Here is a 26,044-nt window from a genome sequence, read left to right on the forward strand (position 1 = left end):
CAGTGTACATAAAATCTGTATTTAAAATTCATAAAAGCATCCTCCTTTGTCTGTACAGTTGGAATTACAAAGGTACTGCAGAAAAGTTTACAACTTCCAAAAAGGTAAAATATGAAAAGAAATGCTTATAAAACCATATGAATGTCAAATATGCATCATGTATTAAATCCAGATATCCAGGGGATTATTTAATAGTACAACCAATCTGATTTTATCTAATTTAGTGCAATTAAAATTCTTTTTGATTGGTCACTTATGTTTGCTTTCTTAAATAACAGCCCTGTATATCTACTTCAGATGGCAATCAAGAGCAAACGCCTCTCTAAGGCTGGGTTCACACTGGAATCGGCTGCGGATCGCACAGGAATGCTGTACGTCTCCATTCTCCAGTTTAGGGCCGAATCTTTGCCTGAATTTGGTCCTGAAACGGAGCTAAAGACACACAGCATTTCTCTGCAGTGCGCTCCGCAGCCGCCCTGGAGATATGTGAATCAGCTGCATACAGAGCCGGTCACATTCTCCTGCTATGCAAATTGGATGCGGGGGAAATTCACATAGATGTGAACCCAGCCTAAATGATTCACAATAAATTTAACTTTATTCATTAGCCTCCATAAAGGGAAAAAAATAAAAAATAAAAAAAATCACTCAAACCCTAGGAGCCAGGACCTAGACAGAGAACAAATGCCCCTTCCTGATAGTTACTACTTGTCAGGGTTGTAAGAATACTCTAGCAACAATTCAGCTGGTACATACAGTGCTGGCTGCCTGTGTAGTCTGTAATAACTACGCCTGAAAATAGCCATGTGCCTGCTCCCATGCAGTATTTCATGTCCCAGTCATCAGTGCATACAAGCAACCTGCACACCCCACAGGGAACAGTGCATATTACAAGAGCAATCTCTAAACTCAACTGTTATTCTCTATGGCAAGGCAAGTCTTCACAGGCAACCAAGATATACATGTAAGAAGTTGCATGGGTGTGGGCAGGCCAAGTGACAGTCTATTATTCAGCATCTAAGGCAGGGGTCTCCAACCTGTAGGCTGCATGCGGCCCAGGGATGCTGTGCAAGCACAGCAGACATGACAGCCAATGCAGACAAGCCTGGCCCATGTATGCCTGTAGGGACACTGGCAATGCTATGGAGACCTAGAAGCTAAGGTAGCCTGCATTGACAAGCCAAGTCTGGAGGGTTGCCATTTTTGCAATAGCACCAACAGCAGAGAATGCAGGTGCGCCAGGTAAGCTAAATCTGGCCATGCAGTATTTAAGGGGGTGCTGTGCACCCTCCCCACCCAGCACATACATGGGCTGCATTCTACCCGGCGATTAGAGTTGATGTGAATTTTAGCAGCAGTTCCTCCTGCTTCTCTCAGTGGGTAGGTGCGGCTGCCAGCCCCATTCACTATAATGACAGTTTGTGCAGCAAGCCACGAATAGGTGCGGCCACTGGCAGCCAGTGATTACCGAATAGGGGCGGCTGTCGGCGAACTATCAGTATAATAAACGGGGACAGCAGCCGCACCTACCCGCTGAGAGCCACAGAAGGAACCTCTCATCGGGTATCCTTATTGTTAGTGTATTTTATGTGCAGCCCAAGACAATTCCTCATCTTCCAATGTGACCCAGGAAGGTCGAAAGTTTGGGACACCCCTGATCTAAGGTCTGATTTGTTTATACTTTTAATTACAGAGGGGGGTCATTAAAACTTTAGCTTAAAGGATAAGTTCACCTTTCGTAACATGTTACACCCATAGTCAGGTTGTAACATGTTACGAATGGACCACCCCCCTAATTCTGCGATCTGACAGCTAGTGGGGGATCTTCTTCCCCCCGCTAGCTGTCACAATTTAAAAAAAAAAAAAAAAAAAAGCGCCCGCATCACTCATTTACAGTGTTCTGTGAATGGAAAACGACAAGGTCTGGCAGCCTTTGCAGCTGTTGGCTTGTAGTTCTCAACAAACTACCAAGGAAGCTGTGGTAGTTCATTCTCGCTTCCTATCAGATTGTATCTGCTTTCCCGTATGAGATGTACAGACAGACAAATCTGCAGGAGACCTGCATGCAATGCTTTAGAGGCCCCAGAAACAAAAATAACAAAATTGCAAATTTTTTGTTACCTTAAAAAAAAAAAAAAAGTGCATTTGTTTTGTTTTTGTTAAAGGGTGAACTTATCCTTTAAAAAAAAAAAAAGTTCTTTAAAGGATAACATATTTTTGTGCAGTTTTCAAAAACCCAGTTTAAAAATGAACTTCTATTGAATATTGCTGGAATGCTTTGAATACACCCACCTAAAAAGAAAGTTGTTATTGCTTAGGTAGTTTGTCTCACGGCACAGCAATGCATTACGTTCAGGGGAAGGGCTGGCTCATCTGGAGAATCTCTTTATTGCTGCAAATTCACACCATACAAAGTAAATAAAGCTGGGTTTACACTTATGCTGGATGCGGCTCGCAGCAGGGGTCCGGTGCGTCCCTGTTCTGCGTTTCAGGAATGAATCAGGCCTGAATTCGAATCTGAAACAGAGCCAAAGGACCCCTGTGCAATCCGCCTGTGAGAGCCGGTCACAATCTCCTGTCATGCGGAGAACCCTCATCCAATACGCACTAGTGTGAACCCAGCCTCAAGGTGTTTTAAACCACCTGTCAATCTCATTAGCCAGCAATCTAGGCTCTAAGTTCCCTTTACTTACATTGCCAACAATCCCTCACCACTGGTTTGCCTGAAAGGTAAAATATTCACCTGTCATCCCCACATGTGACAGCGGTCTCCAAGCTTTGCATTATAGGAGGCACCTGAAGAACTAGCTGTTTTGCTGCAGAACCAGCAGTGAGGAAGCCCAGGCACCTTAAAGGAAACCTTTACCAAAAACACAGACACCAAAATTGCTGAAAATACTAGTTGTCATTTCTGGCTTCCATACTTTCTTGCTATTCAGCATGCAAAATCAGAACGCTCAATGTCGATAATGGTTCTGGGTAAGTGACTCTAATTACTTTAGTAATTAGGTCAGTAAAGCAGCGAGGCAACTAGTATTTTTAGACAGGTCACAAGCTTCTTTTAATATGCCTGCTACACACAGCTTGACACAGTTAAAATGGTTGTAAAACCTCAGACCCCATAGACACTATACAATTTTCTGCAGATTTTTGTCTTTACATTTACCAAAACCATATAATATTAGGTCAAACCTTAGGAGATTCAATTTCTATGCAATCAGGCAGGCCCTTGCACTACATGGTTTTGTTAAATCTGAAAACAAAAATCTGCAGAAAATCTAAAAGTGTGTATGGGGCCTTAAGCCTCGTACACACGGTACGATTGTTGGCAGGGGATTGTCCTAAAATCTTACCGTTAGTACGCTCCTTTTGACAATTGTTGTCCAACTTTCAGCCAACAAATGTTGGATGGCAGGCTAGTAAATTTTCGGTGGACAGCGGTTTGACATCAGATTTTCGTATGATCAGTACACAAATCCGTCACACAAAAGTCGAAAGTACAAACACGCATGATCGGAATCAATGCTCTACCACATAAAATTAGCAGAAGGGGCCCAAAGGGTGGCGCTCAAGAGCTGAAATTCCTCGTAGTACGTCACTACGTTCGTGTTTATTGCACGACAATTGTGTACCGTTAGTATGCAAGACAAGATCCTGGCACACGCCCTTTGGACAAAAATCAGACGCTCGGTTGGCCAACAATCCTATTGTGTGTACGAGGCTTTAGGCTCCATGCACACAAATATTTAGCTTAGAAAAAAAAAGCTGGAAAAAACGCTGGTAATAGCTTTTTTTAGTAGCCGCTTAAGAGCGTTAGCTTTTTTGCAGTAAAAAGGAAGAAAAAAAAAAAGCATTTATAAAAATGCTCAAAGAAACTACTTTTTCTGCTCCTAAACACTGAAGCTCAAAAAACGCTAATAGCCTAAAGTAGTGTGCAACTGTGCATGAACACATAGGATAACATTATTTAGCTTCAAGGAGTAGAGAAAAAAAAAATGTTAAGAACAGCTTCTAGGGGCTTAAAGAAAAATCCACTAGTGTGCATGGAGCCTAACCCAGCAAAGTGACTGGCCTCAGGTGATACACAGAAATGTAACAAATCACCCTACATAATTTGTACCTGTTTAGCTGCAGCCCTCTCTCCTCTATAGCCTCCTAAAACACACAGATCAAAGGCCATTTCTTAGCTCCTGCAAGCAGGGATCTGATGTCACACACTGCACTGCATAGAGAGGAGAATATAATCTGAGAATCAGGAAAAGAAACACCCCCCCCCTCTACACACTCTCATAGAGAAACATGCACACCTGAGGCTGTCAACCACCTGCTGTGTGCTGGGGGAGGCTATGTCCAGATAACCTGTCAGAAATGATTTATGCAGACAGAGAAGAGAGAGCAGACAGAAATTACACTAGGTGCTTTGAATTGGGGCTGGTGCACACTACAGAGGGATATGCTCTGTTCATTTCAGAGGTTTACAACCACTTTAAGGAAACCTTTACAAAGCATAGGTTTTCTTTCTTGGTACATCCAAGAATCCAAGCTAACATGCACAACTAAACAACCTTACTGCCAGAGAAGTCAGTTACATAAAAGTACATACCACAAAATAAAGTACTTGTGTGAAAAGCCTCAGACCAAAGCCACCATTATCCAACTTCTGGGCTGCATACTAGGGCCAAGGACAGGACATAATGCAGCTAAATAGTATCATCTTCAATCTACCAAAGTTATAGGGCCTAGCATAGCAGCCTCTAGCTGAAGCTTCCTGTGCTGGCATTTTGCTTTATGGCAGATTTCATGTGGATTTATCCCACACAAATACAATTTCATTTTGTTTACACCAAAAATGTTTTGTTTGCATTTTCATAAAATGACTTGTACAGAAATGAACAATTCTGTTATAACCCTGGTCTTTCTTTTAGAATAGGCTGGCCAGCATAGGTTGGGCTGAACTGTTTAAACTGCACCGCTACTGAAGACCTGTTCTGTGTCAGCTGGGAGACTGGGATCTGGTCTCATGTGTCATGTAGGTTCCCGACGCAAGACACAGAGACTGCCTCCCAACTTCCACTATAGATTAGGGGTGGACACCATAGAGGTCATTAGCAGCCATGCAACTGGACTCATACATACCTACCTATTCATTGTAGATTATACTATGACTCTAAAAACCAAGCAATGTTTGCTGGACAGCACCATACATATTAGTATGAATCTCTGCTTTGCAGTAAAAAAAAAAAAAGGTATGTTGCGTTGGACAGGCAATACCACCTGCCACCACACAAGTGTGGAAAACAGTCAGCATATCCCCTACCAATCACCTGCTAACCACTGCAGACAAAGCAATCCACCACAGTCAGCAGCTAAGACCATATGAGGGGGAGGAGTAAATGAAAATAGGTGGTTGATACCTGGTTTTACTGCCCCCCTTAACACAATGCAACAGAGGGGTGGGGCTGTACACATGCCACGCCTGTGATGCTTTGCTTCATGGCAAAAGTGATACCCCTTGTCAAGGGTAAAATTACTTTTCAGAGGGTGGTTGCTAATGTAAACGAACCCTTAAAGTAGATTGACACCAGGTGCAGTAGGACTGTGTTGGGCGGATATTCCAGTGCAGTCCCACCACAGTCCTATAGCAAAATGCTTCATCCCCTACCTGGCTGGTTCAGATCACCTCACGGCAGCCAATACAACTTAATGAAATGTCATGTGTGACATTTCAATAAAGTTAGTTTACCCAAAAAAAAAAAGCGAGCAGTGCAGTGTGCCACAATCAACACTGCAGTCATCCCACGGCACACCAGTGACTGCGTTGTAACACAGCAGCAGGTGTGAAGAGACCCTTAGGGGTTTATTTACTGAAGCTGGAGAGTGCAAAATCAGGCTCACTTTTGCATAGAAATCAGCTTCCAGGTGTTATTGCCAAAGCTTATTTGAACAAGCTGAGGTTAGAAGCTGATGCAGAAGTGAGCCCGATTTTGCACTCTCCAGTAAATAAAGCCCTTAAAGTCAAACATTACTGCAAGGGATCGAGCACCTATCAGGAAAGTGTTTGTGCTTAATCTAGAATAAAATTATTGCAGAGTGTACTGGCTCCCCTGGCAGGAAACACGTTAACCTAAATAATGGTCCTTTTCTTAAAATCAACTTCAAGTCCACGTCAATCGGCCATCTCACTGTAGTAATACTTGTGTGCAGCATCTGTCATTTTCCAGCCGGCTGCCCGATACTCAATCATCTCAAGCAAGAGAAGCTGAGCCAATGATCCCAGTCCGTTCTGAAGTAGGAAACTATCCCTTAAGATGGAAAAAAGCTCATCCATTCTCTGTGCATTCATCTTATCCAACTGTTCCCCAACACGGTGCAACTGCAGAACTAGACAGTCCACCTGTGATCAAAGCAAAGGTTAGATGTTCAGAACACTGTAGAATATTACCTGGCTTATTACAAACCAGCCCAGCATCTTTTTTAAGAAATAAACAACGGCTACCAGCGGAGGTAGGCTGGAAACTGTTCTGTCAATAGAGAATTCACAAAAGATACAGTTAAATGTTTCTATATGGCACAAAAAAAAAATGATAGCTTTAATGAATAAGGAATTACATGACGTTACCCTCTTAGCTTGAAGGAGAAGTTTGGGGTTGTAAAAAAAAAAACAAAAAAACATATATACTCACCTCTATGCTGCAGCATCGGTACGATGCTGCACCTGTCCCACATTGGCTCTAAGACCGAGAACTGAGAGGTCACATGATCACAGATCGCTCAGCTCTTGATCTGCTCAGAATGTAGACCATTGACTGTCAGTCACCGCTCTGCTTCTCTAACGCCTACTGGACCATCGGGCAGGGAAGGGGGTGGGTACAGCTGGCTCCAGCTCTCAGCCACTTGCTGAGAGGTGGGCTGTTTGTCAATTAGAAAGATGGGTGGATCCCGACATAGTATGCATTAAGGTGAAAAAAACGTAAACCTTTACAACCCCTTTAAGGACTGAAACACACATTTGCAATAGCATGTGTTGCACTAAAGCATGCATTATACTAAGCACATTATGTACAGTATAGTAGCACATTTCAGAGTTTTTCATTCTGAATGACACCCCAAAGCACTGAGGCAATGCAGCTCCAACGTACATGCATTTCAGCACACCACTACCTTATGTTGTGTTGTGTTGCACTACATTAGAAAAAAATGCTGCATATCCATTTTTGGTGCATTCCTGTACATTGGCAGCCCATTCAATTTGATACAACAAACAGAAACAGGAGGTGTAAATCCAGCCTAAAGGCCTCACCAGACCTCTGTGGTCACCTGCAGTTCAATATTGCATACACATTGAGCTACGTTGTATTAAGGAAGCTCATTCCTTTTGGATGGGTGTTGAGAGAATTGACACTATGCGTAAGGATGAGTAGGTATGCATCATGGTGGCAGGGGTCCAATCTTAGATTAGGTTAGCTGGCCATATGCTGTGTAAATTTCAGACATCTCCTGATGAACTGGCTGAAATCCGCTTTGCGGGTGGCCCTGTTAGCCCCTCCCGTCCGACATCTTTCAAATGAAAAGACTGAAAGAGCCAGGTGGAAAATGGTCAGCTGATGGGGAAATTTCACATTGTCTCACAATATCTAAGAAAGCAAGCCTCCAAAGTCTAGTTACCTTAGATCAGTGGTCATCTACCCTGCCTCAGGGCCCACTAACAGGCCAGATTTTATGTATTACTTTGGGGGAGATGCAGACTAGAATACTGCAATCACTGAGCAGCAAATTATATCACCTGTGATTTATTTCAGCTATCTTGCAAACCTGAAGTAAGAAGAAAAAAACCAAAGCGCCAAAGAAATCTAAATATTGATATTAGTAAGTGGTAACATGAAAATTGACAGCTGCAGTGAATAAAACTTTGCAAGTGCAAAATGATACTAGTAAAGAAAATAAATATACCGCGCTAAGTGCCAAAAATGTTAAATATCACATTTGAAACCGATGCGACTGAGAAAAAAAAAAAAAAAAAAAAAAAATCGCTAAAAAGTCCCATGCAGGTAATTTGTTGCAAACATCAATAACCTTGAAGCAATAAAAGTTCCAAATCCCAAGTAAAGTGCTCATGCTCTACAAAGCGGATACAAATCCGTGCTTGATGTGTGCTCACAAGACGGTACCCCCACATAGATGTGAATTCACCCCTCCAAATGGACCAACTATTTCTAGTTTGGTCAAACACACATGTGGGGCAGTCCCCGTGGATTTTCTGTGGGCTGATGTGGTTTAAGATTAGTTGTTTCCTCATATGAATGAAATTCCCAGGAGATTTCCTGTGAACTTACCTGCTGTTTACACCGGGTGCCAGGCTTTTAGGCACCCTTACATGTGAGTCTAATCCCTTTTTTTTTTATCTGGAATAAATGTTTTAAACATTGCTGAGGCTTTTTCTGTCATTTTTATGAGGAACATCTGCCCCAAACAACGCTAGCAAATAGAGGAATGAGGCACTCCTTATTATGTCCATTCATATGAGGAAACAACTATCTTAAACCACATCAGCCCACAGAAAATCCACGGGGACTGCCCCCACATGCGTGTTTGACCAAACTAGAAATAGTTGGTCGATTTGGAGGGGTGAGTTCACATCTATGTGGGGGCACCATATTGTTAACACATATCAAGCACGGATCCATATCCGCTTCGAGCGGATCCGTACGAGCACTTTACTTGGGATTTGGAACTTTTATTGCTTCAAAGGTTATTGATGTTTGCAACAAATTATCTGCATGGGACTTTTTAGCGAAGTCGCATCGGTTTCAAATGTGATATTTAACATTTTTGGCACTTAGCACGGTATATTTATTTTCTTTATCTTGCAAACCTGGCCTGTTAGTGGGCCCTGAGGACAGGGTTGATGACCATTGCCCTAGAGGACTTCATGCTATAGAAATGTCATTGTAAACTGACTATATGGACAAGCCAGCCCACTAATCCCCTTTCAGGAATGTGTCATCCTCCAATAGGGGTGGGTTGACCATTTCTCTACATTTGAGTCCTATATATACACACTACTACAGCAAAAACTTACAATAACTGTCTCACCTCAGAGCTGCCATCAGGCATGCGTCTGATTCTGATCCTCTGCGCCATGCCATTTAATAGAGCGATCCATGGCAGAAACAGTATCTGCATGGATTCCGCCCCGTGTGAAAGGGGCCTAAATGTTATATCTACAAGTGTTTGTGTGATCTCTCTTTGCACATATTGAATACTACCCCAAAAACAAACTATCACGTGGCCGTGATAAAATATCAGCCGAATGGCTACATCGGCTGAGTATTTCTGACATCCAGCGGGGCCCACTGTAAAAATACAATAGCTCCAGTGGGAGATTCATCCATCTGCACTGTATTGCACGGATAGCAGAATCTTTTAGATTTTTATTTTTTTTTTTTGTGAAAGGGGTTGTAAAGCTTTGTGTTTTTTTAAAAATAACAAACATGTTATACTTACCTCTTCTGTGCAAGGGTTTTGCACAGAGTGGCCCCGATCCTCCTCTTCTGGGGTCCCCCCGCAGCGCTCCTGGCTCCTCCCTGCATAGGGTGCCCCCTCGGAGACCCACTTTCCAAGGGGGCACTCGTGTGGGCGCACTCCCGAGCCTTGCTGCTGCGTCTATTGACACAGACAGCAGGATTCGGCCCCGCCCCCGTGTCACTGGCTTTGATTAACAGCACTATGAGGCAATGGCTCCTGCTATCAATCTGTCCAATGAGGACCCGAGACAACGGCTGGAGCTGCTGGGCTCGTCGCTGGAAAGATCAGGTTCAGGTAAGTAAAAGGGGGGCAGCTGCACTACAGAAGGTTTTTCACCTTAATGCATAGAATGCATTAGGGTGAAAAACCGTGAGGGTTTACAACCCCCCTTTAAGCCCGCAGGCAGAAGGAAAATAATCTATTTCTGTACCTCTTCCTCTCTCTGCAGACTCTCAGGCTGTGCCAGCTCGAAAAGGCAGTCATACACAGGATTAACCAAGGCCAACATCGGCATATTATTCACCTAAAGGGAGACAGATGAGTAATTTGAACTTTAATATTTTTTTATACCACACTTTTTTTTAGTAATAAGAAAACATTGGAATAAAGATGGTATAACTAAAGCAGTGTGCATTTTATTTAAGTGCCTGATACGTGCTTTCCTTATTGACCAGTTTCCTCCCTAAGGTGATATTAGGGTTTCAATTAAATTTGAACAAAGATTCCTCCTGCAGTAACATGGAGGAGACCTCTATACCCAGAATACTACATGGCACCTGTCCTTGTCATTTTTACATTAGAATACTGAACTAACATCTGATCGTTCAGGTGGTACACAAAATACCAATTCAAAAAACAAGCTTACTGTAAACTTAGAAAAAATATCTATAGCCAAAACTTAGTTTTTCTCCATTTTGTATAGAGTAGGGAATTGTTAAAGGGGTTGTAAAGGTAATTTTTTTTTTAATTTAAAATAACAAACATATCATACTTACCTTCACTGTGCAGCTCGTTCTGCACAGAGTGGCCCCGAACCTGGTCTTCTGGGGTCCCTCGGCGGCTGTTTCAGCTCCTCCCCGCAAGCATTTACCACCTTAATGCGAGCTCCCTCGCATGGTGGTGAGTGCTTGCGGGCGCGCTCCCGTGATACAGCCGGCGGCTATAGCCGCTCGCTGTATCACTCGGCCCCGCCCCCCGGCGCGCCGCGTCATCGGATGTGATTGACAGCAGCGCGAGCCAATGGCTGCGCTGCTTTCAATCCATCCACTGCAGCCAATCAGCGAGCAGGCTGAGCTGCAATGAGGACGAGCAGCGAAGATTCGAGGCGTCAGGTAAGTAAAACGGGGGGGCTGGGGGCGGCGGTACTGTCAAAAGTTTTTTCACCTTAATGCATAGAATGCATTAAGGTGAAAAAATTTTTATCTTTACAACCCCTTTAAAACCCCTATTAGTTTAATTGTGCCATTTGTGTCCGATTGGGAAGATTTCACTTCATTTCTTGTCCTATAGAGGAAGTGAGAGGAAATGGCTCCAAAGTGAGGTAAATTCTCTTCAGACAGCTGCCACAGGAACCATTTTCCCCATTTGAAGACTTTCCCCTCTATTCCTATTTTTGCGTCTCCCCTTCCTTTAGCCCCAGTGTCATCAGGAAATAAGAGGAAATCTCCCCAAAATTAATGGAATTCCCATCTGAGGGAGTTGTTTCAGGAACAGGTGTCCCCACTGGAGGATTTAACCCTCACCTGTACCTGCACCGGTGACAACCCTAAAATTTTGGATATCTAATTACTTTCTGTCTAGATGACAATGGTTGCAAGGAACAGTAGAGGCGAGAATCTTCCCAGTAGGGCCACAGATAGCAGTAAAAACCTAGTAATAGTTTAAGCCTTCCCCACGCAAGCTGAATGTTCCCTTCAGAAAATGGTTTCCGTTTGCAGAGGCCACTGCAGCCTCTGATCACAGTGTGTCTGTTTAACACTGTAATTGTCAGGTACAACTACAGTTTAAAAAAACTAATACATTAAAAAAAAATCATACATTTGCAATAGAAGAACAGCAGGATTTCTCTTAAAATAGTTTAACAAGTGTGATCCTTATATGTCCTTAAATAAATGTAAAAATGATTTAGGTATGCAAATTAATCAGAGATTTATAGTCAAGTTCAACAACGCATACTTACGTTGCTAAATTTGGTCTGGATATCTAAGGCTTCAATGACACTTGGGCATGAAAGGGTTAAGGCTGACCAATAATCAAATGTCAACATAAAGTTGTTAGCTGAGATAGATAAATAAAGAGTATCTGATAAGCTGAAATAGTTAAAGTGGATGTAAACCCTCACATATACCCAGTGAAGTGAACACCCTCATATGATACACAGAGACAAAACAAATACTCCTACATAGGTTTTACTTGTTTATCTGCAGTCTTCTCTTCCCTACAGCCCTTCAAAAGGACAGATCCTGATAAAAAAAATAAAAATGTATCTTTCAGGAACACCGAAGATTGGTGGAGAGACTGCAGTCACAGGGTGTGAGAGCTGAGTTGAGGATAGCAACAGTGGTAGTGGAGAAGGATCTGGGAGTTTTGGTGGATCATAAGCTCAATAATAACATGTAATGCAAAGCTGCGGTTTCCAAAGTGAGCAAAGTCCTTTCTTGTATTAAGAGCGGTATGGATTCCAGAGAGATATCATTTTGCTCCTCTACAAATCATTAGTAAGACTGGAATATGCAGTTCAGTTCAGCACCAGTTCTCAAAAAGGATATCGGGGAACTGGAGAAAGTGGAGAGAAGGGCAACCAAACTAATAAGAGGCATGGAGGAGCTCAGCTATGAGGAAAGATTAGAGGAACTGAATTTATTCTCTCCTGAGAAGAGGAGATTAAGGGGGATATGAGCAACATGTACAAATATATAAGGGGTCCATATAGTGAACTTGTGGTTGAGTTATTCACTTTACGGTCAACACAGAGGACAAGGGGGCACTCTTTACGCCTAGAGGAAAAGAGATTTCATCTCCAAATATGGAAAGGTTTCTTCACAGTAAGAGCTGTGAAAATGTGGAATAGACTCCCTCCAGAGGTGGTTCTGGCCAGCTCAGTAGATTAACATTCTTTGGAGAGAGATGAGTAAACACTACAGATATATGTGCTTTGCTCAAATTCCATGACTGACTTTAAGCCGGCCCATAGAAAGATCAAAATTCAACTGGTTCAGCAGGAACTGGCTGGATTTTGATCCCTCTATGGGCAGGCTGGTTGTACTGAAGCCACTTCAGTACAACCAGCCTGTTGGTTGTTTTTTTTTTTTCGTACGATCACTACCACTGGCTATAGCCGGCAACAGTGATAATTGTGTTCTATATGTGGGAAGACTTCCTGCTGTCAGAATACAACAGGACAGCGGGAGAGATTTCCTCTTTAACACTGACTGTATTGATGGAGGAATACAGGCATTTTCTTTCCTTCAACCTGTGGTTGAATAAAAGAAAACTGCATAATGTATGGCCAGCCTTACTTTTCCAAGTCATGGTATTCCTATTGAATACTGGAAGGAGGGGCAGAGTTCTTCCCCTTCAGCAGAAGTGTGACCAAAATGCCTTAGCATATGGTCATGTAATCAGCACTAAAGTGAGACTGGAGCAGCATTATTTTCCAGAAAGGAGGAGCCAGGATATACTGATCCTTGGGTGCAAATGAAGGTAAAAACGCTCAGGCAGGGCACAGCGAGATTTTTTTTTGGATGACTGTTTGCAGAACCTGTTAAAGGGGATTTAAAAAAAATAAATAAGAAGGTAGAGACATTAAATGAATAATATAGTGAAAAAGGACAGATGCTAAACCAGGAGTAGAAAGATGTAATGAATTAAACTTCATGTCCTATATCTGAAGATTCAATTTTTTAAAGCTCCAGCACCTGCCACCTGTCTATGGGCCTAGAATTAGTTACTCGCCTCATAGCTGCCTATGGGAATTTCACCAACATACAGGAGGGTGCAGAGGAACATGCAGGGGTTCACATGTACTAGAACATGCAAGATGCAGATCCCTGGATCAAAATGTAAGCAATATGTGTCCAATTACACAATTCTAACCCAAATTGGTCAACATTCAAATCCACTAAACTATACAGTAGATACACTCTTCAAACTTACCCTCAGATAGTCAAAGACATTGCAGATAAAACTGACATAGCACACCCACTCTTGCACGGACCTGGCTCTCATCTCCTCTCGATTCCGATATTCACTCTGCAGTCTGTTTAAGAGTGCACTGCGGAAGACACTTCGGCCTGTTTGTTTGCTCTCTGCCTGAGGGAAGGAAAGGCACAAAGCTACATTTACAGGTTTAAAATAATCATATATCATTTTTATTACTATCCATTATATTATCAGTATAATCAAGAACAAGGAGAAAGTAATTGTAACGGAAGTATACACATTTTAGAGACATGGCACACTATCAATCCTGTCCTTGGTGGTCATTTGCAGTAACAGGATCACTACACACACAGATAAAAAAATACTTACCCGTTTCCACATGTTGCTCCCTTGCTGGTTAGATGTGCAAGGTATCGCCTTGTCAGCGCTTGCCTGGTCTCTGAAGACTCACTCTGTTGAGTAGGCCGATTGGACGCTACCTTAATAAATGCTCCGATGGGCACCTTTTCAAAACTCCTACTACCATTAGCTATACCAATGGACTCCTACTACCATTAGCTATACCAATGGACTCCTACTACCATTAGCTATACACGGTCACCAATGGACACCTAAGCCACATTTTAACTTCTCAGAACGCTGCCTCCTGAGATCAGCCTAGTGACTTTTACTGCTTTCCCCATTGTGGCATGCTCAGGTGAGCTCCAACGAAGAGAGTCAACTTCGTGGATTCCTGTAGTCAGCATCTTTACAAACGGCCTAACACCTGCATGATCTGGTTGGATTTAATTTCATCAGTTTTCAGCACTGGAAAATGTCTGTCTTTTGAGGACTAGGTTGATCAACTTAATTCCTTACTAACTGAAGAACCATTATCCTCTGAGCTATTGTCTGACCTTTCAAAACAGGTGGTTTCTTTTCATTGGGGGATCCCATCCTAGGGACACCATCTAGGTGCTGCCGTGCCTTCACAACATAGTGGTGCGAGTCCTATATTAGGGGGAGGTAGACTGGTTCCTGCCCTGGACTAGAACATGAGCTTCAGCCTCTCTTAAAACGCAATTACTTAGGAACCAGTTCTGCTAATCTGCTAGCTTCTTGACATAAAGGAGATGTTCATGCACCTAAGTGCATGCCTCATATCCTACATGGCAGGTGGAGATCATCACTGGAGGGCTCTGGCTCTCCCTCAACTGTTAGCAGGCAGTACACACTAGTTTCCTGCTGCAGGTATCCTCTGACCTCTATCTTAATGACTTTGTGTTATCTGTCAGCCTGGGAATAACCTTTTTGCCCTTACACAAATGCACTAAATATACTAAGATTAATATTTTTTTTTTTTAAAAACAAACATTGGGTTAAGGTTTTGTGACGCATGAAAAATTTAATATGACAATTTAGATATACACAAAGTTCCAGTCAGTCTAAACTTCGTGCACCGTTTAGGAGATATTCCAGTAAGTCATCAGTGCATGAGCTCTGAAGGAATGGCATCCCTGTGCTGTTCCTTCAGAGCTCAGTGTCGCTGGCCTGACTCTTGCGTGCATGCTTGGGAGTGACGCCATCGCAGTTTGGACTTTTATATTACGCAGCTGCAGCCCGGGGACCCTGAAGGAAAACCGGGTGAAGATGAAAGCCTCTGAAGTGGCGACAGTGCACCGCAAGAGAGCTTTGTTTCAAGGTAAGTCTTTCATAATGTGTGGCATACTTGTATATTATAATATTGCCTTGCAGGGGGAAATCCCCCCCCCCCCCCAACCTTTTTTTTTACTACCGCTTTAAAACAAGACATTATTAACTAAAAGCTACTATTTTAGATGCATAAGTAAAATGCAAACATGAAACTAATGGCGCTCTAATATGCAGATTCTGATTCTAGTGAAAATCAGGTGTCGGCCCCGCCCTCTGTCTCCTAATTTTCAGCTTCACCAGGAAAAATCAAGATGTGCAAATTAAAAACACCCTAATGCTTTAATTTAGTTGTTTTTTTTTTTTTTTTTAGATAGTGACAGCTGCAACAAAATCTAAATCATATAAGAGAATTATATAAAAGAAATATAGGAATTCCTTAACCAACATCTGCTTCTAAAAATCTGCCTGACTCTAATCCTGATCCAATGGTTACAGTAATTTCTGCTTCTCACCCAAACTGGTATGTTGATGAGATCTCACTTCACTGGCTGCATACTTGTTTTGGATTAAAAGCAGCCAGGCAACATGGCTTTCTAGAAGCAGCCATTTCAAGTGTTACTAAACCCAGGACCCTGCATTCACTATATCTGGTCTCCCACAGTACACAGAACATGGAAATGCAATTATTTTAGTAAATATAAACTGCCAAATACCTTTTCTCATCAGCAGTATAGAGCAGTCTTGTGAAGTCTATCAGTGTCCGGCCAAGCACTGGTTAAAACTTGTAGGAGGATTTTCATTCTCCTCTGACTGTCCTATAAGGTTGCATGACTCCTGACCCTCTGTGCCCCCAAGGTTCTGTTCTATCAGGAGATAGACTGGGGACAGTGGAAGAAGGAGGGGATCAGAGAAGACAGGATCAAACAGCCTTTTTACACAATGTGCAGGATTAACCACTTAGGTTCCACAGTGAGTATAAAAAGAATGCTTTACTGCATACATTATACAGACTAATTTTACTGTTGTGGGTTTAGTAACACTTTAAGCTTACTTATTACCCGGGTTCTTTTCCTCTTTGGTCTGGGCGATCTTAAAAGAAGCAAAGAAGAGCACTGACTCTGCATGATTACTGGCGATTGTCAATCAACACAAAAAGATGTAGAGATGAAGAGGCACTGAGAAGGTCAGCTCCAGATTAAAGGCGATTTATTTTACTTTTAATAGAGCCCAGAAAGACTTTGAAAGAATAGCAATGGGCTTTACATTGAACCTCTAGCTCCATATTTGTGACATTCCACTGCCTCCACTGACTTTTTTTTCTATCCAAAACTTTTTTCCAACATCTTTCTTCTAGCCGGCTGAGTGATGTCATGGGTCATGTATTTGTGATTAATTTTTATCTGGAATGCGTTGTGTGGATCATTTGCTGGGACGCTGTTACTTTTTATCTTGAGATAAATAGAGACAAAATTATTTGTAAAATATTTCGCCCTAGACATTTTCATTTTTACATTACTATGTCCCCCTAATGGGGAAAAGGCCTGTATACACAAAGCAAATGGTAATCAACCTTTAGACCCCTTTCTTATTTGTTTCTTTTCATTTACATATTAATTGCTAATAAATTAGCCCCTCTTTGACAATAAATAATTTATGACCAGGGAATTTTTTGCTATTCAGCACTGCGCTACTTTAATGGACAATTGCACAGTCATGCAACACTGTACGCAAATTAAATTTAAATCACTTTTTCACACAAATAGAGCTTTCTTTTGGAAGTATTTGATCATCTCTGGGTTATTTTTACATATAAACGAAAAAAAGATTGAAAATTTTGAAAAAAGAAAAAAACAAAAACAATATTTTCTACTTCTGTTATAAAACATATTCAATAATAAAAAAAAAAAATACAATTTCTTCATAAATTTAGACCAAAATCTATTCTGCGACATGTCTTCGGTAAAAAAAAATAAAAAAATATCCCAATAAGTGTATTTTTACTGGTTTGTGCAAAGATTGTGTAATGGGGGAACAATTATAATTGTTAATTGTAAATTCAGCTGCTCGTTCCAAAAGTTATAAAAACCAAGAGTGAAAATGTGTGTGTGATGAACCGCGCTTGCTAAAATAAATACCTTATTATAAAGTGCAAACAATACAAATGAAGCTGAAAGACCATCGGATTCACTCCAATGGAAAATGTGCAAACAATCAATCAAAATTGTGCATAATAAAGTTGTGATCAAACACATAATATCATCAACCAAGTGAAAATAATAAACCATTAATGTCCAAATGGTAAAAGCCAATTATTGGCATAATCACTCCCTTATCCGAACACACTGGATGAACCTTTTTTGGACTTGAATTATATTGGCTTTTACCATTTGAACATTAATGATTTATTATTTTCACTTGGTTGATGATATTATATGTGTGATCACAACTTTATTATGCACAATTTTGATTGATTGTTTGCACATTTTCCATTGGAGTGAATCTGATGGTCTTTCAGCTTCATTTGTTTCACTCATTTGTGCAAAGATTGTGGCGTCTGCAAACTATGGTCTATATACTGGCATTTACGCAGCTGTGACACTATACTGGTAACAGCAGTGATCAGTGACTTATGGTGGGACGGTGATAAGGTGGCGTTAGCGGGCGCTGGCTGGGAGGTATACTAACTGACATCAGTAGTGACACTAATACAGTGCTTATACTGTACAATGTCATTGTACTAATGATACTGGCTGGGAATGGATTAACATCTAGGAGCAATCAAAGAGTTAACTATGTGCATAACAATGTGTGCTGCTTTTACTTTACTATCTGTCTGTTTTTTTTTTTCTTCCCGCTTTGCAGGGAGAAGAAACAGCCAGATCACTGTTCAAAGTACAGCGTTCTATGTTTTTGTAAACACAGAGCACTGTGTGTGATTGGCCACAGCAGATCAGCTGACTTCAGCCAAAATCTTGGCTGAATTCAATTGCCAAACTCGGGCGTGCACATGCATGCACCCCAAACCCCAAAGAAAGGCCGTGATGTGCAGGTATGTCGCCCAGCCTAGAGCTGCCGCCTGCTCACAGTACAACTACTGTGGGTAGGTGGCAAGCGGTTAAACAAATACAAACCGTACAGTAATAACCAGATTTTCCTATCATATATATACTAATAATAAATAGACTTCAAATCTGATTACCTGAATAATAGTGTAACACATTTTTCCCGCTTCTTTGCTAAACGTAGCATCTCGCAGTGACTGCTCCACAATTACATTGGCCACCTTCTCCAGATCTACACTTGCTGGATCTGTTGAAAAGTCATAATAATTAATCCCAATAGGTACAAGTATAGCATTGCATGGTAGGAGGATATTAGTGATAACATTACTAAATAGCAGGGAATCCTTGCCTCCCTACCTTTCAAGGCCGTCTTGAGGAGATTCTGTGTGTCTGCATCAAAGGCCTGGATTTTGTACTCTTCCCCCATATTCCTGATGCCAGTCACCACAGTATTAAAATACAGTCCCTAAAAAACAGAAATACAATATCATATTAGAGGTCTTGCTACACTGGTATTGTATATCAGCCATAATTTAAAGGATATGTTCACTTTTCATAACATTTTACTAAATCAGCACTAAACCTCCTTTAACCGCTTGCCGACCAGCTGCCGCAAGTTATACCCCCAATCAGCGGGGTCCTGAGGACTCGATTCCCACCGGCTGCCCAGATCATTCCCCACAGACACAGAACGGGGATCTGCCAAAGTAAACAAGGCAGATCTCCGTTCTGTCAGGGGATGACACAGAGGTGCTATGCAGGAAAACGGATCTGTGTGTTGTCCCAGGCAGCTCATCCCCCATACAGTTAGTTTTTTTTACCAAAAATATGTAGAAGAATACAAATTGGCCTAAATCGATGAAGAAATTAGATTTTTTAAAAATTTTTTTATTGGGTATGTTTTATAGCAGAAAGTAAGAATTTTTTTTTTTTTTTTTTTTTTAAATTGTCATTCTTTTTTTGTTTATAGCAAAAAAAAAAATGCAGAGGTGATCAAATACCACCAAAAGAAAGCTCTATTTGTGTGGGAAAAAAAGGACATTTTATTTGTGTGCAGCGTCGCACAACTGTTAAAGTAACGCAGTGCCGTATTGCAAAAAATGGCCTGGTCAGGAAGGGGGTATATCCTTCCGGGGCTGAAGTGATTAATAGGACATACAAGCAAAAAGGAGTTTAAAAGCTCCTGCTGCCCCGTAGTCCCTCAGTTTCATGTTGTTTCTTCTAGAGTTAGTTATTAGTGGTGTCTTATATGTGACAAGGCTACCTACTCTATTGCTTAAAGGTTGTTATTGTCCCCTGAACTGCCCTGCGCTGGACTGCCATCTTATAGCTGTTTAGGTCTTTGTTGGGAGATTTTTTAAGGGGCCAAGCCCAACCCCTGAAAAACAACCCCACACCATAATCCCGCCTCCACCAAATGATTTGGACCAATACTTTTGGTAATATAGTGTATTTTCATTCTGAGATCCACGCCTACATACAACGAATCACCAAAGTTTTATCATACAACAGTCCTAAACTGGACCTGAACTCAAAAAGTAAAGCTTTGCTGTGTTAGGCCCCTTTCACACTGGCAGAGTTCGCAAGCAGATCCACCTGATCAGCAGGGAATCTGTCCACTGATCCCCGCTGAGCAGGTGGATGACAGGTCCGTGTCCACATCGCTATGCAGAATGGACACAGCCCGCTGTTCTCTATGGGGCGGTCAGATGGAAATGGAACACTTGTCTGTTTCCATCCGACTGTCATCCAATCCGATTAACCAGACAGACCCCATTAGTCTGTTTTTAGCGGGCTCGGATGTCGGCAGGTGTCAACGGACACATGTCCACGGACATCCGCCACTCCATAGAAGGCAATGGATGGTCTGATTAGGTCTGCTTGAAGTGGACCCGATCAGTCTGTGTGAAAGGGGCCTTATAGGGAACATTTAGAAGCGTCCATTATGCCTGAGCGGTACATGGGAAAATGAAGCCGTGTCTGGAATTCCTCCAGAAAATCTCCTCCCCCTTCCTGGGATGTGAGTGTGCCTGTTCCTCATAGCTGTAGATGTGAGATCCCAGGCACTACTGCCTCTGACTGCCAGTCTCTCCAGGTATGGGGCACATGTGGCCGTGTTCCCACAGGGGAAGGAGAGTTAGGGGAGGACTGGCTGATTGATGGAGATGTATTAGGGGGATTTTCACACAAACTAAATGGGTAAAATGACAAGCTCTGCTTGTGGAGAATACTGTCTGGGAACGGGTGCACATTAAGTAATTGAAAGGGGCAGGTTGGCCATTAAAATAATTTCTGTATTCATTACACGTCTTATGTTATATCTCCTATTATGATCTCTCTGTGTTTCCCTATGTAATGCAGGAAGATCATGGCTGGTGGGAGGGCCAGGAATGACCTGGCCTGTGGCTCACTGGAGTACAAAAAAAATAAAAAAATAGAGGAGTTCAGACTTTGGGTTAGAGATGAGTTTGGAGGATGCCTGAGCTTAGCTCTACTGAACGCCAGCCTCCCCTTCAGCCTTTCACAGGTGTTCAGCCTCTCCTGCACTAACATTTCACTGCACGAAGTCAGCTTCTCACAGTGTGCCTTAGAAGCTGTAGAAAGTCAGATACGGCTCTTTTCATTTCCTAGCTGGAGGATCCAGCATCATTTAGCTCTTTCCACTCCAGCCTTAGAGCCCTTTCACACTGGGGCGCGGGCGGCGTCGGCGCTAAAACGCCGCTATTATTAGCGGTGTTTCACCGTCGGTATGCGGCCGCTAGCGGGGCGGTTTTACCCCCCCGCTAGCGGCTGAGAAAGGGTTAAATACCACCGCAAAGCGCCTCTGCAGAGGCGCTTTGCCGGCGGTATAGCCGCGCCGTCCCATTCATTTCAATGGGCAGGAGCAGTAAAGAAGATGAAGATGCTGCTGGCAGGACTTTTTTTTACCATCCTGCCAGCGCATCGCTCCAGTGTGAAAGCCCTCGGGGCTTTCACACTGGAATGAAAGTAGAGGCACTTTCGGGTCGGTTTGTAGGCGCTAATATTAGTGCAATAGCGCCTGCAAACCGCCCCAGTGTGAAAGGGCTCTTACTGTCCCTGGCCCACTCCTCTCATTTATTAAGTTCAGTTCCTTCAGTTATGGAGGCTCAGCATCACCTGTGGCTGTTTACATGGAAATGCAGCCTGCCTAGGAATGCCCACTCTTCCACACTAAAGCCCCATACACACGATCCGAATATCGGACGAATGATCGTCCGTTTTTGTTTGCCTGCTAATCTCACATCGAATCTGATGAGTTTACTAAAGTCCCGAAAATTCCCGTACGACAGAATAAAAATTCGGAAACGATGTCATGTGTTGTAATGCATTTGTATTGCATTTTCGAACGATAGCTGTACCGATTAAACGAAAATCGTACGATCGGGCATCGTACGGAAAAAATTTCCGTGCATGTCCGATAGAATAATATCGGATGAACTGTCCTGATCGGCTCTCGAAAGCTCTGTACTAACGATCCGATTATCGTACGATCGTTTCGAATGCGGCATTTTTCGTACGATTTTCGGATCGTGTGTACGGGGCATTAGTGTTGCAGTTCTCCCCCCTGGTATAATTCAGTGCCAGCAGACACTCTCATCCTATACTCTCCACTGATAATCATTGTATGGTTTATGGCAGTCTTAACAGACAACCATCAAGGCATTGTGATATTTGCATAACTCCTCCCAAGAGCCAGCCCACTGCTTAGGTTGGGGGTTTTTGAGAAGAGTAATGAAGCAGGGTGCTGTGATGTGCTCAGAAAGCTATGTACCTCCTGGCCCCTCCCACCAGCCATAATCTGCTGGAATTGCATAGAGAAGTACAGAAACGCAGTAAGAACAAGCCATAACATTAGGACTACCCACTAAAACCTGTCAAGGTATAGACTCCCACTAGACCTCTGAAAGTATGCTGTGGTATCTGGCACCAAGCGGTCCATAGCAAATCCATTAGGTGCTGTAAGTTGCACGGTGGAGCCTCCCTGGATTGGACTTGTGTTTCCAGCACTTCCCACAGATGCTGAATTGAGATCTGGAAAATTTAGAGGCCAAGTCAACACCTTGAACTCATTGTCGTGTTCCTCAAACCATTCATGATTTATCAGACCAGGCCACCTTCTTCCATTGCTCCATGCTCCAGTTCTGATGCTCACATATCCATTGTAGGAGCTTTAGGCGGTGGACACGGGTCAGCGTGGATATCCTGACCGGGCTGCGACTATGCAACGTTATCCATATACACCAGACTGTTCTGACTAGTTGTGCTCCCAAATGAAAATTTTGGTGCCAAAAAGAAAAATTCAGGATGCACTTGGCCAAAACCGAAAATGACAGTTTTTGAAAAATATATATAATTGTATAATATTCGACTTTTGAATATCATGAATTTAAATGAATATGAATTTATTGTCAGCCATTATCGCCACTTTTTTTCTATTGGCAAACCGTCAATACATCAAAATTTTGGCTGCTGAAAATAGGGTTATCACTAGTTCTGACATCTTTCTATCAGAACCAGCATGAACTTTGTCAGCAGTTTGAGTTACAAACGTTCTATTGGATTGGACTACAAGGGCCAGCTTTCCATCCCCACCCCTATCAATGAGCTTGTGGCTGGTTTGCCTTCCTTGGCCCACTTTTGGTAGGTCCTGACCACCGCAGGCCTGGAACATCCCACAAGAGCTGCAGTTTCAAGTTGTTCTGATCCACTCATCTAGCCATTACAATTTGGTCCTTGTCAGACTCTCTCAGATTCTCAAACATGCCCATTTTTTCTGCTATTAACTTCAGGGGCAATATGTTTACTTACAATATGTTTACTTGCTGCCTAATATACACTCACCAGCCACTTTATTAGGTACACCTGTTCAATTGCTTGGTAACACAAATTGCTAATCAGCCAATCACATGGCAGCAACTCAATGCATTTAGACGTGGTGAAGACGACTTGCTGACGTTCAAACCGAGCATCAGAATGGGGAAGAAAGGGGATTTAAGTGACTTTGAACGTGGCATGGTTGTTGGTGCCAGATGGGCTGATCTGAGTACTTCAAAAACTACTGATCTACTGGGATTTTCACACACAGCCATCTCTAGGGTTTACAGAGAATGGTCAAAAAAAGAGAAAATATCCAGTGAGCGGCAGTTGTGTGAATGAAAATGCCTTGTTGATGTCAGAGGAGAATGGGCAGACTGGTTTGAGGTGATAGAAAGGCAACAGTAACTCAAATAACAACTTGTTACACCCAAGGTATGCAGAATATCATCTCTGAACACACAACACATTGAACCTTGAAGCAGATGGGCTACAGCAGCAGAAGACCACACCGGGTGCCACTTCTGTCAGCTAAGAACAGGAAACTGAGGCTACAGTTTGCACAGACTCACCAGAATTGGACAATAGAAGATTGGAAGAACGTTCCTGGTCTGATGAGTCTCAATTTCAGCTGCGACATTCAGATGGCAGGGTCAGAATTTGGTGTAGACAACATGAAAGCATGGATCCATCCTGCCTTGTATCAATGGTTCAGGCTGGTGGTGGTGTAATGGTGTGGGGGATATTTTCTTGGCACACCTTGGGCCCCCTTAGTATCAATTGAGCATCCTTTAACCACTTCAGCCCCGGAAGATTTTACCCTCTTCCTGACCAGAGCACTTTTTACAATTTGCCACTGCGTTGGTTTAACTGACAATTGCGCGGTTGTGCGACGTTGCACCCAAACAAAATTTGCGTCCTTTTTTTTTTCCACAAATAGAGCTTTCTTTTGGTGGTATTTGATCACCTCTGGGGTTTTTATTTTTTGCGCTATAAACAAAAAAAGAGCGACAATTTTGAAAAAAAAAACATTTTTTTTTTTTTTACTTTTTGCTAGAATAAATATCCCCAAAATGTTTTTTGAAAAACAAATGTCTTCATCAGTTTAGGCCTATATATATTCTTCTACATATTTTTGGTAAAGAAATAGATAAATAAAATAATTGCAATAAGCGTATATTGATTGGTTTGCGTGAAAGTGTCTACAAACTATGGGAAAGATTTCTGGCATTTTTATTATTTTCTTTTTTTACTAGTAATGGTGGTGAAATGCGATTTTTAGCGGTATTGCGACGGACAGATGAGACACTTTTCACACATTTTTGGGACCACTGACATTTATAGTGATCAGTGCTAGAAAAATGCATTGATTACTGTGTTAATATCACTGGCTGGGAAGGGATTAATACTAGGGGGCGATCAAGGGGTTAAATGTGTGTTCTAACTGTGGGGGGGGGGGGGAGACCAGGAGACATATCGTTTTTCCTACTTAGTAGAAACAAACGACATGGCTCTTCTCCTCTGACCGCACAGGGATTTGTGCGTTTACACACACACAAATCTCCGTGCTGACGCTCGTGCACATGATCGCATGTGGCCGGTGGCGATCGCCGGCCACGCGCATCCGGTCCCCTGCCGTGCAGCAAGTGCGCCCTCTGGTGGCCAAAAAAGGTGAATGACGTACCCATACGGGATTTAGCCCAGGAGAGACATTCTGCCGCAGTATATCTGCACCACGGCCTATATGAGTATTGTTGATGACCATGTCCATCCCTTTATGACTACAGTGTACTCATCTTCTGTTGGCTCCTTCCAGCAGGATAATGCACCATGTCACAAAGCTCAAATCATCTCACCACTGGTTTCTTGAACATGACAATGAGATCACTGTACTCGGATGGCCTCAACAGTCCCCAGATCTCAATAGAGCACCTTTGGGATGTGATGGAACAGGAGATTCGCATGATGGATGTGCAGCCGACAAATCTGCAGCAGCTGCGTGATGTTATCATCATGCCACAAAGAATGAAGGCAGATCTGAAGGAAAAAGGGGGTCCAACCCGGTACTAGCAAGGTGTACCTAATAAAGTGGCCAGAGAGGGTATCTCACCCACTTTCAGATGCCATTGTAAGGAGATTATTATAATTATTATTATACTACAGGATTTATATAGCGCCAACAGTTTATGCAGCGCTTTACAACTTGAGGGGAGCCAGCATAACTCCAATCCACTTTAATACAGTAGAAATCAGAGGGCCCTGATCCTCGGAGCTTACACTCTATCAATGTTCTGCACTTTACCTGTGACTGGTCATAATGTTATGGCTGATCGGTGTATTTAGGATTATGGGGGGGAGGAAGGCACAGGAGATGGAGGCCTTCTCTGAAAACCCTTTTCCTGAATGGCAGTTTCTTAAGGCTGAGATGATGGGAGAGCCGTGTATGAGGAGAGTCTTGTATGAGGAGGTCATAGAGTTCTAGTGAGGGCCGTGTGTGTACACTGACGGAGCACAGCCTCCATACTCTACAGAACAAGAACCCCCCTCCCACTCCTCTCCTCAGTCTCCGAGCACACCGACTACTCCCTCTTCATGACCTAACCGAACACCCCGCACCGTGTACACCGCCCCTTCCCTCATGCAGTGCGGCCTCCCCGGACCCCCGTGTGCTCTCACCTCTCACATTTCCCCGGGCCGCTCTACGTGGGCTCCTCAGCTCAAGCTAGGCCGCGGCTGGACATGGAGCAGGCCGCAACCTGTGTGCGGACACAGCGACACCTACTGGCCACCCACAGGTACAGCGTCACCTGTGAGGGAAGAAAACAATG

General features: G+C 42.8%; 1 protein-coding gene across 2 annotated transcripts; it reads right to left on the reverse strand.

Moving 5' to 3' along the window:
• Nucleotides 1-26,044, reverse strand: MIF4GD (MIF4G domain containing). 2 transcript variants are annotated; one of them, XM_073608149.1, is made up of 7 exons: nucleotides 25,893-26,014; nucleotides 23,789-24,206; nucleotides 18,738-18,846; nucleotides 18,518-18,627; nucleotides 13,681-13,836; nucleotides 9,956-10,048; nucleotides 1-6,394 (listed from the first exon to the last, which is right to left on the reverse strand). In XM_073608149.1, exons 3-7 carry the CDS (start codon nucleotides 18,805-18,807, stop codon nucleotides 6,167-6,169), a joined length of 657 nt encoding a protein of 218 aa, XP_073464250.1. In that variant the 5' UTR covers nucleotides 18,808-18,846; nucleotides 23,789-24,206; nucleotides 25,893-26,014; the 3' UTR covers nucleotides 1-6,166. The 2 variants fall into 2 exon arrangements, with proteins under 2 accessions (XP_073464250.1, XP_073464249.1); XM_073608148.1 differs by lacking the exon at nucleotides 23,789-24,206 and having other exon boundaries at nucleotides 25,893-26,044.

This window comes from Aquarana catesbeiana, linkage group LG12, assembly GCF_042186555.1.
Source record: "Aquarana catesbeiana isolate 2022-GZ linkage group LG12, ASM4218655v1, whole genome shotgun sequence".
Lineage (NCBI taxonomy): Eukaryota > Metazoa > Chordata > Amphibia > Anura > Ranidae > Aquarana > Aquarana catesbeiana.